Raw genomic sequence first — 13,342 nt, forward strand, 5'->3', positions numbered from 1 at the left:
GATGATGACACTGGTGATTCATTTCTGCAGCACCTTTACTAATCACAGTATCTGATGAACCGCAGAAAACAGAAAACCCTGCATTCTGCCTTAGGGATTATTTTCTACCTTTTTTATTTGTATCTAGCCGTCATTTAACCACGATAGATTTGATTTAGATTAAAACCTTTCAAAGGCGTCCTGGCCAAGATAAGCAGCAGCAAAAGATAAAAAAAAAGTTATTGTACACAGATACAAAACAGTAGAATAACAGTTTAGAAAAAAAAGAAAATCCTTCAAAAGATCTTACAAAAATGTATTTATCATTCATTGGAATGACACGACATCTCAGCTGAATAGGGATGGTTAAAAGTACTCCATGTCTTTCTTGTTTCTGAATATGTAATACACTTTGACATTCACAGCTAGAAAAACATTTCAATGCTTCTTTTTGATTCAAATCATTGGACAATATTTTCCCTTTTTACGAATTTAGATAAGGTTCAGATTGAAACACGTGAAAGAAAGAAGGTCAACCTTCCAATAACCCTTTTCAAAAGACTTTTCAAAATCTTTTAGACACACACACACACACACACACACACACACACACACACACACACACACACACACACACACACACACACACACACACACACACAGAAAAACATAAACAGCCTCATGTTTTGTACTCTCTAGACATGTATCACATGTTTTTCTCTGGCTCCGTTTCCTTTGATCAAGGTGTAAACCAGAAACAGAGAGTATTGAAGGAAAGGGGGTATGAGAGGAAAAAGAGCCAGATGGAGAAAAGTCAAAATGTAAGTAATGTAGCGCAACAATAAAAAGGGGCAAAAGGAAGCAAGAGACAGAATGAGCGATGCAGGGGAGGGCTATGCAGAGGCACAGACACGTAGGGGAAGCAGAATGAAAGAGTACTAGAGAAGGAGATAAAACAAGGCGGGTGGTTGGGAGAAACAGTGGAGGGAGGGGAAAAATGTGCTGAGAAAGGAAATAGGAGCCGATAAAGTTTTTAACTGATTGCTCATTAATGAGAGAGGGACAGGAGGAGGGGGAGTGGAGAGGAAGGAGAGAGGAGTGAATCCCCCCTCCTCTTCCTCTTGGATGCTGCCTTTAAACCGTACTCAGAAAAGCGTTTATGGGTGACTGGACAAATATTCTCAATTGGCAAAGATTGCATGTTACGGATCTTGGCAAATATTCTAATGCAAAATGATGAATAATACAAACACGTGATGATTGAATTTAGCTAAATGCTCTTTTGGCATGGCTGTGCGGAAAACCTTTACCCCAAAGCCTATTAATAAGGCTTTAAACTTGTTTTATTGTAAGTTCAGTATATGTGCTGCCATGGCAGTTTACCATTCATTTCAATGGCCTATTGAGCTCATCCTGTCTGTGATGGGACTGCCGGGGCGGCCTAACGTAGCTGAGAGATGCAAAAAAGCGCAAGTAATAAATCTCGAGATACTCCTCTACTGCAGGGACTCAGTCATCCAGCGGCCCGGTGTGCACAGATCCTGCAGAGCTGTTTGTTCAGAGGAGAATCACACAGAAACAGTGGAGCACGATGCAGAGAGCAGGAGGGTGGGATGCAGAAATGTTTGGTATCACGGGGCCACTGCAGTGTGTCGCACACATCTGCACCCACATCTGCAGAGTCCTGCTAAGCGACTCATACATCAAGTAAGGACCCTGCTGCAGACCTGATCTATCTCTTAGCGTGTCTGTCACACACACACACACACACACACACACACACACACACACACACACACACACACACACACACACACACACACACACACACACACACACACACACACACACACACACACACACGATAAAAACCGGGGTGAGGGAATATAAAAGAAAGCAGTAATATAGTTGACGTGCTGTGTTTTAATAGTTCAATCAAAGAAGGAAAAGAGCGATGCAATAGTTTCTTATTTTATCCTCGATATGAGGCAGTCAGTTTTTCCTTTTTTTATAGTAAAGAGGAGGGATTAGGATCCTCCCAGCCTATTGTACGAGTTCCCCAGACAGTCTAAGTGTTTCCCCATGCACAGGAAGAAGCTACAAATAACTCATGCTCCCATTTCAGAGTCCCAATGTAACATCTTGAAATTGTAAAACCATTTCTCCCATGATGCAGCAATAGTGCACTTTTTTCAAATCATTTGTTCAAAGCCTCTTCCTGTGATCAAGGTATGAAACTGATATGCACTGAAATTGGACCCTTGGTAAGACATCTCTCAGGACAGGGTTCTGGCCCAGAGATGTTTGCATTTCCAAATTCAGATGCTCCAAGAAAGCTTCCCTGACCAGCAGCGGTCGATAGCCATTAATTACAGGGTGCAGGCACTCAATGCAGGTCGATATGCAGCGGCCATCTCACTGCCCGCTGGGTAATTATTTCCCAGATCTCATTAGAGTTGTGGAGAGAAGGGGACAGCAACAGGAGAGAGAAAGAAAGAAAACAGACGTCAGTACAAAAGTGAGAGTGAGGGGAAGAGTGGAAAATAATTTCCATAGGATTATCATCTTTCTGCTTGTGTGTAAGATCATACTTTTGGCAGTGTGTGACTCCTGCAGTTGCACCGAACACACCCACAAAACGTTGCATCAATAAATCCGTTTATTTAAAAGAATATGTTACAATTTATTACAGTAAGCGACGTAACCAAACAATCTCTCTGAAATTTTACATTTCAACATGTCAAAGAATCTGCGGGTTGACAATCTCCATCCTCTTCTTAGCGTGACTCTTCAAAAGCCAAACTACATCAGGTGATAAACTGAACAACAGGGATGCTCAAATGAACATATTATCTTAATAAAATAAATACTGTTAGTGACACTAAACTTTAGTCAGCATGAGAGAGAGAAAGAAGGGGGGCTTAGTGCATACTTGAAGGTGGGCAGATCAGACAATGTCAGAGGATCCACCACGTCAGATACGCTCCAGTAAGCGGACAAGAACACTGGGAAATGCTTTGAGACTTTAGGATCGCAGGTCTCTAAATTCAAGGCTCAATACATTCATTAAACCTCCTTTACACACCCACCAGGGTCTGCTGAAGCTCATGAATCACCCAAAACGGCTTTTGTGAACAGCACCACCATTATAACAAGCCCTCTGAGCAAGAGCCAATCAGAATCAATCTGTGACTCTTTACTTGCCCGCAGTATAGAAGAATACTGTTGATAATGTCATAAGGAGCTAAATAGTAGTAAGGGCTAAATATTATTTAAATAATGGTTAACTGTCATTCACCGGCATCTTATACTTATTTGATTACCTCATTTAAAACAAGAAAATAACATGAAGTTTGTCATGTTGTAATGCATAACAGTGGACACATATTTTTCATGTGATTTTAAATGAATTGATTTGGACTAAACATGAAGCAGCTTTTGAGTTAAGCAAGATCTTTTAAATTGGCTTTCTAAATGAGTTCATGATATGATAAACCAGTTCAGATGTTATGGTAGTAATATCCCAACATAACACTGGGCAATTATTAACATTTAATGTCAGCAGTTCAGAGTTTAGTGATGTAATAACGTATGATTACAAACATGTATTTGATTGTCAGCCTGAAGTCTCTATTGGATCAAATAATGATGTTTATCGCTTATTGCCTCTGCTAAGAAGGTTACATTTTTGGTTCGTCAGTTTGTCAGAAAAACTACCGGCCCAAGGCAATTTTCATATCAATTGTTTGAAGGAAGAACCCTTCACCTTTTGGATCCGGATCGCAAGGCGGATACACACATTCATTTTCACTTATGTAAACGACCTTGGCGGAGGTCTGTTCTCTCTGAGTGTCCTTTCTGGTACATTATTATTACGTTATACTACGAATGAGAACATTAGCTATGCTCATTTAGAGGGACATTGAATTACACTGTTTACTTCATTACACTGCAGCTGTGTGATGGGTTTATACCTAGCCTTTAGTTAATGTGCCGTTATCTTCATATCTGTATAACGTTGATGAAGTGTGCAAGCTGCCCTTTTTTGCGAATAAAAATCTTCTTCCCACTTAACCTGAATCTGGAGTGCATGAGAAGTTCAACAGTACAGCGAAGTTCCAGCAACAGAGATAAATAGTGCTCCAATTAGAAAGGCCTTTTGAATTACAGGCCTATTATAAACCCCTTGGGAGCTTTCAGGAGCAAAGTAATCAGTGCCTGTTAAAGAGCAGAAGGAGGAGAAGGACCCCTGCTGTCTCTTATGGGGAATGCATGCTCAACATATTGTACTCCACTGTCTGATCACTGCTGCTCTACAATGGTCTCAAAATATGAACATGTAGTGTTCACATAATACTATAAGTACAAAAAAGGTGAATGTATGGCTCTGCACACTGCACATGTCGTCTGATGATGCAGTGGATAACAATAATGTTGTAATTCAGTCAGAAATGAATGTAAACCAATCTGCTTCTTCGGTTACATCTCCCACATTAGGGGGCTGTTAATACTGTCGGATAAAGTGCAACATTAGTTTGAAATGTAAAGTCGTTCCTGCTTGTGTCAAGTCATCACAGCTATGTCTCTGAATGAAAAAAACTATTTTACATCATGTCCACTTTCTCTCTCTCTCTTCTGTCACATTACAATGTTAATAGGTTTGTTTTATAGATGCAAACTGGTCAACAAATCAATGAAAATGTTTGTATGCGACATAATTAAACGATGACTTACATTCTGAGGGCCTCACTCTGGTCGGACCCTTGCCTTTTGGGGCCCCCAGCACGCATTAACATGCACAAACACACCTGCACGCTAACAACTGGCCGTAAATGGACACACTGAGTCTTCCTGTGGTCAACCCTCATTCTTGCTGATCAGTGTTATCTGTGTTCCCCTTTGCGAGCACTAACACTTTTCCTTGTTAGTCCCACAATATTTCCTTATTCACTCCAGCTTGCTCTTCCCGGTAGGACTACTTCAGAGGAGGCTAACAACCTCCCCACGTACAAGTCACATTCCACTTCAAGTCCCGGCCAATAAGAAGAAGGCCTGCATGAATCCAAGTTTGGACAGAGTTCTGCTTATGCGTGATTATGGTGCGCTGGATTCAAGAGTTCTGGTTCATGTGTCTGTAGCTTTTTATATTTCGGTTTATTCGATTTGCAGGTGCTTGTTGGTTTGCATTTATCGGGGGTAGCTTTTAGGTTGTAGCTGATGAAGTGTAAAGGATGACCAGGTAGTTAATAGCTGAGCGTAGCTGCGTCCGGGGCTAGATGAGGGCCGGTGGCGGTGTTGAGTTAAGAGGTAACAATCTCCCTTCCTAGGTGCCTCCATCCCTTCTGTGCCTCAGCAGCTGGAAAATATTCTGAAACAGAAAGAGCAATCAGGAGGAAGACACTCTCAGTAAACAAAAACACAGAGGAATTCACCCAGGCTATTGATTAAATCGTATACTGGACAGAGGCAGGCAAAGCCTTACCTTGCCACACATACCATCTTTACTGCAGTTCTTATTGTCCTTGTCTGTAGCCTCCTCTTCCACCTGTAGAAACACACACATTGCAGGTGTGAGTGAAGCACCCAATGGCTTGTAATAAAACATATTACAATGTTTGTAGATGGTCCTTACCTCCTTCCTCCACTTCAGCTCACAGAAGACTCTCTCGAAGCACTCATGCATGTAGTTAAACTGGACATCGGCCACGCAAAGCAAATACAAAGAGAGAAACATGCATTTAGATTTGATATGGTTTACATATTTCTCTTGAGAGGAATGGTTTGATATGTATGCGTATTTGCTTTCAATGATATTCATAACACTCATTTTCTGTACTTTTAATATAAGGTTAAAGACAGCAGCTGGTTAGCTTAGCACAAAACTGGAAACACTGCTCTGTCCAGTGGCAAGAAAAAATACACCAACCAGCGCCTGTAAGTCTCACTAATCTACGTTATGTTTAATCCTGACAAAAACTGAACCGTCAAACGTAAATGTACAGTTTTAGGGAGAGTTATGCGCTACTTCTTGGCTAGAACCTTAAACTTCCTAGAGTCTCCGCTTGTTGCCAGGCAACTGCTCACAGCCAATGAGTAGCGTAACCGGCCAACACTTTGGTTTTTGTATTGATTAAACAAACGAGAGGTGAGCTTTAGATGTGCTGGTAGACACATCCATTCATGTTGTCTAATCTTTATGCTGAGCTAAGTAAACCGGCTGCAGTAGATTCATATTGATGAGAAGATATTTCCTTAAATATCACATTTTGCCCGTGAGTTATAGTTAAAAAAAAAAGATTAATTGATGTGTTTTTATTTCTCTAGGAGCTGTAATTTGACTGGTATAAGATGAGGGCTATTAGCATATGCAAATGTGTGTGCGTGCGACACTCACATAGGGTGTAAATATCTTGACCCATCGTGGTTTCTTCTCTCCTCGTGCATATTCAAAGCAGAAGGCCATGCCCTCTTCATCTGTGTCCCACCGCTGCATCTCACCCCAGTCAAATGCAATCACCTGGTTCTGGAACAATATTAAGGCTTTAGTACACTCACTCCCTTATACATGCAAAATATGTCCACACACACACACACACACACACACACACACACACACACACACACACACAACACACACACACCACACACACACACACACACACACACACACACACACACACACCACACACACACACACACACACACACACACACACACACACACACACACACACACACACCACACACACACACACACACACAACACACACACACACACACACACACACACACACACACACACACACACACACACACACACACACACACACACACACACACACACACACACACACACACACACACACACACACACACACACACTTGCCTCGAGTGTCCCTTCCTCGGTGCAGGCGTGCAGCTTGAAGTGGTGAATGCTGATGGCTGTGATGACATGGCCTTTGCGTCGCGAGTCGCAGGAACAGTGTGGGAATAGGATCTCATTGTAGCCCTCGCAACCCCTTAACAAACTCAGATACTGAGAAGGAAAGCGGACAGAAGAGACAAGTATGTTTTTAACTATATATTACAATATGTACTTCTTCAACTGACTGAAGTTTAGATGCAGGATGCACCTAAGCTTAATCAACCAAATGCAGAGAACATTCACTCACTTTATATATTTGCTGTAGCCCAACTGATCTGAAAATAGGTAATGAGTATTTACTAGCTGGGGGAGGTTACATCTCTCCAGAGCAGGTTAATTTATTTATGTTTTTTAGAAAAACTCAATATTTCCAAATCTAGACTCTCACTGTAAACCCCTGAGGGAAATGTGTGCCTTTTGCGCTTTGTTACACACATTTAAAGGAGACTGATCAGGTGAGAGAGGGAATGGTAATAGCCACACTGCGTAATTACTATAAAAAGTAACTCTATCTGACTTTGTCTGAGCAAGTTCCCCAGGAGCAGTAGAGAGGAGCTGTTTGGTGTCTGGTGAATGTGAGAGACTGACCATAGACATCTTCTTCTGCTCCGCCAGCTTCTGCAGCTGGTGGGACTTCTGCTCTGCTTTGACGAAACCTTTCTTCACATCATCAGCAGCCTGTAAAGGAATGAACAAATAGGGGAAACTGTTCAAACAAACCCACAAAAAACAGATTCACACACACGCTGAAAAGGTAAAAAGACATATGCACACACCTGGTGAAAGAAGTAGTTGACAGCAAGCTGGTTGTCATTGAGCAGAATCTCCTCTTCAGTAGTGAAGAGCCACTTTCTCAGGGTGAGGCAGGTTCCTGGGATGGCTGAGGTATAGTTCTGTACGTAGAGCTTGTGAGGGAACTCGTTGGGGGCAAGCTTTCGCACTGAGGAAGAAAGAAAGTGAGGGGAGAGAGAGAGAGAGAGAGAGAGAGAGAGAGAGAGAGAGAGAGAGAGAGAGAGAGAGAGAGAGAGATATCCTGTTATTATGTGTCTGAGAAAAACTGTTGAGCTGTCACTTTTGCTTTTGAAATCGTGTAACTATTCTGCACCCATTCATAGAGAATACATTCAGTGGTGCTGCATAGGTTGAACATTCTTCTGATATACAGTAGATTTATTTAGCTGCTTGAAATATCTAAATTATCGTCATACCAAACTAGCCTTGAGAAGGTGAGGATTGGTTGAAGTGACATATGAACATTCTTGCACAAAGGCCTTCTAGATATTTGGCTGTTTTAGTCAAAACATGTGTTTTGAACGAACATGGGAACATTTTCAGTGTAGAAAGGAGCATGCACAAAAACTAAAAGCTCAAATACACGTTCTTACTAACCGAAGGTGTGGTTGATGACCTCAAACAGAGCGAAGTAGCTGGCTGTTACACTGTCCATCCCTAGTTTCATAACCACAGCCTGAATAGGAAAGACGGAGAGAGACAAAGTCAGAGAAGGTGAAGAAACTAAACTGATAAGGTCATGGTTATAATGCGTAACTGTTTTCAGGCCTGTGTGTGTTTTTACCTGGTACACCTGGTCTGTAGTGGAGTTTTTACGAACTCTGGCGGTTAGCGTAGTTTTGTCGGGCATGGCTATTCTTAACTCCACATCTGACACGCCATTATAGTTCTATGTAATAGGAAGGAGAGACAAACTGCACATGAGTCACAGGCAAATGACCACAAAAATAAACAACCGTGTTTTTAGTTTTTTTACCTCATCTGATTCAGACAGGAACTCCTGCATGATGTCACTCTCGCCAATTACCCGTACAGAGCACACTGCAAACAAGAGATATAAGAAGGCAACCGTTTTTTATATGGAATAACAGTGGTCATGCAATGGCACACACAATGTACTTATGGACTCTGGGGTGGACAGTATGTCTTCCAGACCTTTCCACATTTTTTTATCCCAGTACTTAAGTTTACAACAGGATGATACTGATTACTACTTTCTATCTTAACATTTCATTTTCTCTGACCTTTCTCTAGGTATTCCTCAAGACCCCTGCGTCGCGCGTCCAGCTGCTGCTCCGACAGTGAAAAAGGCCATTTCCCAGGCAGTTTTGGGAAGGTAAAGTTGGCAAATTCCCTCTTCAGATTTTGGTGTAAGATCACAAACTCACGGTAACGCTTAGAGCATAGCTGCCGGCCTGCCATGTATACATTATATACCTGAAAGAGAATGCAGAGAGTTGGAATATAAAACACAATGGCAGAAGTTGAAGACAAATCCTCCAGCCGTATGAGCTGTCACTACGGCGGCCAAGGTCCTACTCTCATTTAGCCATCTACGAAGCCATCCACAAGTGCACCCACCACAAACTTTTCCTGGTTGAGCTCTGTGTGTTTGTAGCTCGGGACAGAGATGGGGACAGCCTGCTTGTCGGAGTAGTCATAGCAGGACAGGGCTGAAACGTCGTCTCCGGGATCGAGGCACTCGGCCTCCTGGGGCGGGACGGACAGCACGGCCAGCACCAGCTCCCTCTCTCCGGCCCGGATCAGGTCCACCACCTGCTTGTGGGTCGCTCCCTCTACATTTACACCATTTCTGTTGGAAAGCGAGAGGAAGAGATGTAGACTATTGTAAAGCTTCTTTCTTTGTATTAATGCAGACAGAGCATTATTTACTACTTGCTTACATTATTCAACTTTTACGAAGAGAACTACTTACATGGTTAGTGTGTATGGCACATTATGCGGCACATATGATAACATTATGTAAATAATTCAGCGCCTCTTAAATCACTTTTATTTATTTCCGTTCTCACTTCTTCTGTCTCACTTCTTCAACTGCATACATTTTTTAGAAAAAGGTATCAGGTTAATATGGCTGTTATTTGGCCATGATAGTCGTGTGGAAACCTGATATTGGGACAGCCCTACATATCTCTAGAAATATATCACATGGAACACAAGTTTTGAATGAAATGACAGAAAAGAAAATCAAGTGAAACAGCTTCTGTTTATGTGTGGCAAGAGGAGAGAGGCTATGGCCTTAAAGCCACTCTAGACTCAAATCTTCCCCCAGAGGGAATAACACTTTTGGGTTATGTCTTTAGCACAGCTGCTGAGCATGAGTAACACTGGGTGTGCGCCTTTTGGCAGGCATGATTATGACTGTTGTGCTCCTGACCAATGGTTTACTTTACTCAAAACAAAAGAAAGCGTTGTATAAATATCATATCAGTAAATTACATTATTATGTGCTTTATATTCTGTGCAAATGTAATGAACTGCTTCAACTTAAACAACAGCTAACACAAATTAGCATGAATACATTGACCTATTCTTTTCTTTAAACTTTTTTTTTACAACAGACAGAAACCAACAAATTACTCAAATGTCAATATAATGTTAATTTGCATAACCTGAGTGCAACCCGGTTATACTTTGGGTAACATCTTAATCACTATTTGTGTGGCATACATCTGTTAGTAAAAGCTGGCCTTGGTGTTCTCATATGAAGCTTCCTCTTTGAGTCTTGCCAGATAGGGCATTGTTAGATTTCTTGTTAAACTTTGCACTTATGTAAAAAGTCTTCTTTCTCGGTTTCCACATTGCCTTATAAAGACCAAACATTTCCAACATTCAGGGATGTAACTGTATGCAAAATGTTCATATGATATAGATCACATCATTGGTGCAAAAAATAACATTATTATTATTATTATTATAGCCTCACTAGGGACAACAGTGCATAGCAAAATGAGAAAATAAGTAATAAAAACAGTAATCCGAGTAATACACAAACTTAATAAGGCAATTCATCACATTGCTGCAAGAATCTGTAAATCTAGTACTACCAAGTGCCTGCTGATTTGCATTATAACATAGAACCTGTGTCGGATGGATGATGTTATGTCAGCATGGCACGACTTATGATGACAGGGTGACACACTGCCAACGCTCTATAATACCTAATAACTCAACGCAAAAGATAACTTCACAGCAGCATGCGACTAAATCAAGGAAAACCTTCTGAGCCAGGTGCAAAAAAGATGATTATTGAGGTGGAAATAAGCAAAGAACAAAAGGGGAGGGACACAAATAAAACTATATTTATATATTTATTCTGCAGGTGTAGTAGGAGAAGAAACCCATGTCTCCTACTACACAAAATACAGACTAAGCATTTTGGCAGACTATGACTATATAATAAGCAGCTGCATGATCTAGGGCTCTCTGCTCTTGCATTATCAGCACTTTCTGGGCATATTTAGCTTTTGAGAGACATTTTCCTGTGTGTCATATTTATTTTGTATAAATAATTCAAGGATAGAGTCATTTTTTTTATATATATCTCTGCTGAAGATTAGAGTGTTTTATATGTATGTAGGCCACAATGATATACAGTAGAACAGGAAACAGGAAACACTAGGAAACACTATACATTTGCTTTATCATCGAGCAAAAGGCCCAACAAGTTTTCTCGTACTATTGATTATTCTGCATCAAAGACTCGGGAAGCGGGAGTTGTTTGTAAATGTGCAAAGAAGTATTGATGGAGAAAAGCGGAAAAGAGGCTCTATACCACTGCAGCTTATCTGCAGGTACTTCATCGTTTGCTTACTGAGATATTGTGAACATACTGTGCCTTGAATGAAGGGAGCAATGCTCTATGTGTTGAGACTTAGTCATATCTGGGCCTGCCTTATCTACTTCATATGAGGCACAGGAGAGGAGACAGTACCCTTCAAATAATAATGCTAGTAAAGTATAAAATGTTAAAGCCTACACTAGTGCATGGATATTAACCAAACCATTACTTTCAGTGAACAAAGCCAATTTTATAAGGGGGTGACATATAAAGGGATTTGTATCCAAAAATGCATAAACATACATCCACATGCTTCCACACAACACACACAAAATAATGGGGTCAACAAACTGCCAGGTTACTGAAAGCCATCCATTAACAAAGCAGTGTGCAAAAACCAGCCAATGGGACACAGGGTTTTAGAGAAGGGAAGCCAATCAGAATTGAACTGAAAGCATCCCTCCCTTTCTGCATCACCTTTTTCCACACATACACACACACACACTGAAGTGCCAGTACTGATGCTGAGCTGTGTGCTCCTCTCCATAGCAACAGAGCCTAACATAAGTAAGCAGTCTCCATGCATACTAACATCACACTATCCTGAATGCAGCAGCACACATCAGTGCTCACTGATAGTAACAGTGGTTAACTGACCAACTCACCTTCATGATCAATTCTAGCAAAGCAGGCTATGGCTATTGGAGAGACATACTGCATCTGGTTCCATTGACATTAATGTGTGGCTAAACGGGATGACTTGAGAATAACTTGGCATGCTGTGGATGAGTGGAATAGGTTTCAGTATGACGGGAATTCCTAATGATCCCTGGGCTTTTTTCTGTCTGACACACAGACATCCTTTCATGAGGATGAACGGTGGCTCTGCCCTGCAAGACCAGCATGATAGTGCACGATCACACAGGCTTTTAGGTGATTCTCAGTAACGTTAAATATAAATTAAATGATGCTCATTGGTCCTGCTTGTCTCAATTTTCATTAACAATCATTTTGAGATGCAACAGTCATGTGTACGTTACCCAACACATGCAGTCGGTTAAGCTAAGATAGCAGCCACTTACACTTCGAGAATCCTGTCGCCCTTGGAAATACCGGCTCTGTCGGCGGCTCCTCCCGGTAGGACAGCACTGACATGTTGCAGGGGAGCATACAGTTCTCCGTTAATGCTCCGTAGTTGCCCACCTTCACTGACTTGTCCCCGAACATTAAAGCCATATCCCGAGTCAGACTTCACTATCTGCACCAGCCGTGGGCCTGATGTAACGGTGGTTGCCTGGCAGCTGCCCGGTGTAACGTTACCGCTACCGGAGCCGTTACGCGAAGAAGGGTGAGGTAACGGAGGGACCGACGAACAAATTCCCTCTCCCTCGACGTCCGCCATTTTTCTATACTCTTTGTTTCATTTACTCAAATTCTGCTAACGATAAATATCCAACAAACATTAGCTTGTAGTAGCAGGCTAATCAGCTTGGCTAGCTAACTGACCGAGATCTCCGGAAAGAGCCGACAGAGTCCGATGATTCGCGAGCGCGCGCCCCAGGATGTGTTCCATGTGGGTCAGTGACTCCTTTCCGCGTGCGGTGAGTTTCCTTTCCTGTTTAGGCCATATAATCAGTGGTGTAAAGTAGGTATATTTACTCAAGTACTGAACTTAAGTACAATTTTGAGGGACTTGTACTTTTCTATTTACATATATATATAGACTCCTGCATTTATTTGGTCACTTAACATTCTCTGCATCATTTTGCTTATTGTATTAATTTGTATTTATATTAATTACTTGCAAATTGGTCCTGCTACAAAATCTGTACTATTTTTTGTTCT

The 13,342-nt window shown here is 41.6% G+C and overlaps 1 protein-coding gene across 2 annotated transcripts; it reads right to left on the reverse strand.

Annotated features, from left to right (window-relative positions):
- Positions 1 to 2,626: 2,626 nt before the first annotated feature.
- Positions 2,627 to 13,008, reverse strand: snx27b (sorting nexin 27b). Of its 2 annotated transcripts, none has more exons than XM_034128160.1 (13): positions 12,580 to 13,008; positions 9,277 to 9,508; positions 8,940 to 9,132; positions 8,672 to 8,736; positions 8,480 to 8,584; positions 8,293 to 8,371; positions 7,680 to 7,843; positions 7,492 to 7,581; positions 6,865 to 7,014; positions 6,374 to 6,502; positions 5,612 to 5,671; positions 5,462 to 5,524; positions 2,627 to 5,347 (listed from the first exon to the last, which is right to left on the reverse strand). In XM_034128160.1, exons 1-13 carry the CDS (start codon positions 12,897 to 12,899, stop codon positions 5,303 to 5,305), a joined length of 1,695 nt encoding a protein of 564 aa, XP_033984051.1. In that variant the 5' UTR covers positions 12,900 to 13,008; the 3' UTR covers positions 2,627 to 5,302. The 2 variants fall into 2 exon arrangements, with proteins under 2 accessions (XP_033984051.1, XP_033984050.1); XM_034128159.1 differs by having other exon boundaries at positions 5,476 to 5,524; positions 12,580 to 12,899.
- Positions 13,009 to 13,342: the final 334 nt, after the last annotated feature.

This window comes from Trematomus bernacchii, unplaced genomic scaffold, assembly GCF_902827165.1.
Source record: "Trematomus bernacchii unplaced genomic scaffold, fTreBer1.1, whole genome shotgun sequence".
NCBI classification, from domain to species: domain Eukaryota; kingdom Metazoa; phylum Chordata; class Actinopteri; order Perciformes; family Nototheniidae; genus Trematomus; species Trematomus bernacchii.